General features: G+C 47.6%; 1 protein-coding gene across 1 annotated transcript; it reads right to left on the reverse strand.

Annotated features, from left to right (window-relative positions):
• Positions 1–356: 356 nt before the first annotated feature.
• Positions 357–3,023, reverse strand: LOC120804887 (L-rhamnose-binding lectin SML-like). The gene is made up of 4 exons (XM_040154609.1): positions 3,014–3,023; positions 2,030–2,171; positions 582–765; positions 357–431 (listed from the first exon to the last, which is right to left on the reverse strand). Exons 1-4 carry the CDS (start codon positions 3,021–3,023, stop codon positions 357–359), a joined length of 411 nt encoding a protein of 136 aa, XP_040010543.1.
• Positions 3,024–4,156: the final 1,133 nt, after the last annotated feature.

Here is a 4,156-nt window from a genome sequence, read left to right on the forward strand (position 1 = left end):
AAAGAGCAGCTACTAAATGGACCCTGAGGCGAGACTGTTTGCGCTCTGCCTGAAGATGCGGAGCAACGGACGGAAGGAAACACGGTACGACTGATGTGGGAGGAAGACTTTTATTTTATTGACTTCAAATCCTTCTGCAGTAAAGAAGCTTAAAAACGTCTAATGCATGGATTCACTCCGGCCTCCGCCCAGACACTGTGGAAAACGTCAGGAGTGTTTTCAAAGATCCGAACTCTCATCTAAGACCTCGGTTCGTTGGCGCGTGGACGACAAGCGGGGCAGGGTTTTGGTGAGATTGGAGCTCCGAGACTCAACCGGCTGACCAGGCCGTCGTCGGACGTGGAGCCGATGTGCGCTCACACTGTTCCGTCCACAGCGAGGAACAACGGCGCTTTAAAAGCGTCAGGCTTCGGCGGCTGGTGCGTCTTCGCCTGCAGAGAGAACACGAGAGACTGGTGAGCTTCAGGATCTTTGAGAATGGACAAATCCCCCTGGCCGGTCTCCGAGGGAACCGCAGCGACGCCAACTTCCGGGTCGGTCTACAAGGGACTAGGAAATGAATTATGTCAGTGAGGGGATACGGGTACAAAGGCATGCGTGTGTTCGTACGTACAGTCGGGCTTGGTTGGAGGTGGTGGTGGAGGTGGGGGGGGTGGTTTGGCGCAGGTGTAGGACACCTCCAGGTACCTGGTCTGCTCCTTGCAGGGATATTCGCCAAACACCAGCTCGGTGACCGGGACCTCACAGGACTTCCTGTTGCCACAGCTGGAGATGCAGAGAGAGGAAACAGGGTCGGAACCGGCACCAGTGAGCGGAGCCACCGGTTCTGTTCTCCACCCTTTAAATTCACACTTTCGAAGTCTGTGGAAACTTTGCTAGCGCTTTATTTTACTGGTCCTGTATTTTCCGGCCAATTTCCTGGAAACCTTCCCAAAAAAATGTCCTAAAAAAGAGCTGGCGTTTAGCTGATTCTTCCCAGACGGGCCGACGCAGTCCGGTACTACTGACAAGGGAAGTGGAGAAGGCGTTAGCTGCTACAGTTACTGAGTGGCTGCGCCTGACATTTGAGTTTTGAAGAAAAAAATAAAAAATGATGTAGCAGGTCAGTGAAGAAAAAGTTCCTGAGCGTCCATCAGAGTTTCTGAGAAGGGCAAACAAAAATTCTTAATTCGTGAATATCTACCGATCACCGAGCGGATCAATAATGCGAGGCAGCTCGAAGTCATGAGGAATCGAAATTCAGAAGATCTATCTAGTAATTTACTGCTAAACACCAGCTCATTTTTAGGAAATTGTTGGGAAAGTTTCCAGGAAATTGGCTGGAAAATACAGGAGCAGTAAAATAAAGTGTTGAAGTCATCTCCTTAATGTTGGTTGAGAAGGAAACTCCTGGACAATGTAACAGGTTCAAGTTCTGACCATCATTTGAATTATCTACAGTTTGTTTCTGACAAATCAGTTTTTCTCTCTGTCTCCTAAATATTACAATACCCATGAGCCTCAGCTGCTGTTGCTATGGAGCAGCCAGTCAGAGGTTTGAAGCCTTAAGCCCCTCAAATCGTCCCGATCTGATCCAGAATCCGAATGTGAACCGATTTTAAACTGCTGAATGTTTAATCGGGTTTCTACAAAGTTTAGCCTTTAGCTTCAACAGCAGAACGTTTAGCTCTAGGATCGGATGCGTCATCCTGAAATGCACCCTGGGAATCGTAGCTGACCTCTCTCCTTAGGCTCCTTCTGCCTTTGACTTTTTAAATCAAAGAAGCAGATAATTTCTAACCCAGCGGTTCGTCCGTGGACAGTTTCATGTTCATCCGAGACCGTCATGAACCGGACTGTTACGGCAGGAGCCCTGACAAGCCTGAAACAAGGGCTCCCACCTCGTTTCCCCGTTTAACATGACAGGAAACCTGACAGAGACTCTGCAGAGGAGACGGGAGAACGTTTCCTCCTCATATCTGCTCGTCTTGGACTTTAGACTTGACCAGATTTATTTTCACAACATGGGGCTGAAAGTGAGTTCTCTTACAGATCCTCCACCACCATCTCAGCCCAGGGGAAGGAGCAGTAGGTGTCGGGCCCGTCGTCCGGGTGGCGTTTTCCCTCCCCACACCTGGTCCCCACGCCGACCTTGTACAGGATGTGTTCCAGGTTTATCTTGCTGCCGACGTCTGGGGGAGACACGAGCGCGAAGCGTCACAAAGTGAAGACATTTCATTTGGGAGTTTTCTTTGCTAAATCGATCCCATTCGCTCCCATTATCAGTGTGTTGTGTGGAGCCTACCAGACGCTGTGCAGCAAACCAACAGTAAACTAAAACATTCCTGATAGCTTTGCCCTATTTGCTGTTCCTATTTGTCCAACGAGCCCCTGGTGGGCTGGGAGGTCTCTGACTTACAGGATCAGATGTCCAACCTTCAAGACGATAAGAAAATCGAGGGTTTTATCCTGTGGGGGAGGCTTGTTACAGCCACGATTTATGATCCGTTGATCTCTGTGATAATGATACACAGAGCAGATTTAACCCCCGTGTGTATATTGCAGACACTGTGAGGACCTGAATGTGATCACGCCCCCCCCAACACCACCACCACCACCACCACCCAGTTCAACCGATTATTTTAGGTTAAAAGGAATAGCGTTACATCTGTGGATATACGTGTGTCTGCCTTCTTGCTCAGGGTTAAACGTTAAGGCCGATCCCGGTCTCACGTCGCTACATTCAACGTGAACACTACTGCCAGCAGCTGGTTAGCTTAGCTTAGCACAAAGAACGGAAACAGGGGGAAACAGCCAGCCTGACTCTGTCCAAAGGCAACGGCACCCACCACCAACCAACCAGCTCCTCTACAGCTCACTGATCAACACGCCGTGTCTTGTTTGGTGGATCTGAAAACAAAAAACTGTTTAGGTTCCCGTCGCGGTAACGATAGAGCGGAAAGATAACCAATGCGTTCAGTGAGGGTTCCCCGTAAGAATAGCAAGACGGGTGTGTTTCTCCATGGTGTCTTACCACATGACATCACAGCAGTGTCGTTGTGACAGGCGTAGATGACCTCTCCCTCTGTTGAAACACACACACACACACACACACACACACACAGGTCAGACTACAAGAAATGACTTCATCATCCTCATCCTCATCGTTTACTGGTCAGTGCTTCCGTGAGGCTCCTGCACTTTGTTTTAACAGCATGTGGATCCACTTGTTACGAGAGTGTGTTAGGAAAGATGTTGGTGACAGACTAATTTCCATCAGCAGTCATTAAGCAAAACATTTTTCAACAAACGTCAGGTCAGTTTTATTCATATTGAAACGGCCCAACATCAGTTCTTACCAGCGGCACGAGTCAAGTACCAAGCTGCAGCCAGCACTGAAAACACAGCACAAGTTTGCGTTACTTCAAACCACTTTATTCTGCTGCATAATAAATTGACAGTGAAACATTTATAACATTTGGATGTCAGACTGAGATTTGAAAACAAAACAGCGGTGTTTGGTCCGACAACAGCTGTCATGAAAGTAAATCTGAGATGATGGATATCTTCGCTCAAAAAATATACAGTAAAATCATGGCTTTTCTAAATACTGGACGTTAAACATCAGAGGTCACGAGGGTCCGAATGTGGCTGGAAGTTGTGTTTTCAGAAAATCTCACAATCCGTTGGATCAGTTCACCTTCAGCTCTCACACACAGTATGTATCAAAACCCCCTGTTTCCACACGTAGACAGCGAAACGAGATGAATGCCAAATAGTGTAGTAACGTCGCGCTGTAACATCCTCTTAGTTAGAAGGAGAACGTTTGTTGTCAAGTTTGATTAAAAGCGTGAGGGAACAGGTTACTGCTCCATCATCAGCGAATGAAAAACACAGTTTCAGCCATAAAGCTCCGTAAGTGTGTGAACAGCATCATGGCGTCCAAAGTAAGAGGAGTCAAAACACTCAAAAGAATAAAAAATGAAACTACGTTTTTTTTTAAAGGGCTTGCTATCTTTTTCCCGAGCGGTCTCTCAGCATGATCCGATTTTTTTTTCCTTCTCTCTCTTTTTTTCCAGCTGCGAGTAGGTCCACAGTTCCTGTCCGTGCGTCTCATCGTGGGACAGCAATCTGCGTTCCGACATTTAGACATGACTCTACTCCAACGCAGCGAAGA

This window comes from Xiphias gladius, chromosome 19, assembly GCF_016859285.1.
Source record: "Xiphias gladius isolate SHS-SW01 ecotype Sanya breed wild chromosome 19, ASM1685928v1, whole genome shotgun sequence".
Taxonomy (NCBI): Eukaryota; Metazoa; Chordata; class Actinopteri; order Istiophoriformes; family Xiphiidae; genus Xiphias; species Xiphias gladius.

Bases quoted from the DNA above. Each gene is read 5' to 3' on its own strand.
- LOC120804887 (XM_040154609.1), bottom strand. The intron at 766-2,029 runs GTAAGAGAACTC...CTGCATCTCCAG, and splicing joins GAGATGGTGGTGGAGGATCT to CTGTGGCAACAGGAAGTCCT. The intron at 432-581 runs GTATCCCCTCAC...TTCTCTCTGCAG, and splicing joins ACACGCATGCCTTTGTACCC to GCGAAGACGCACCAGCCGCC.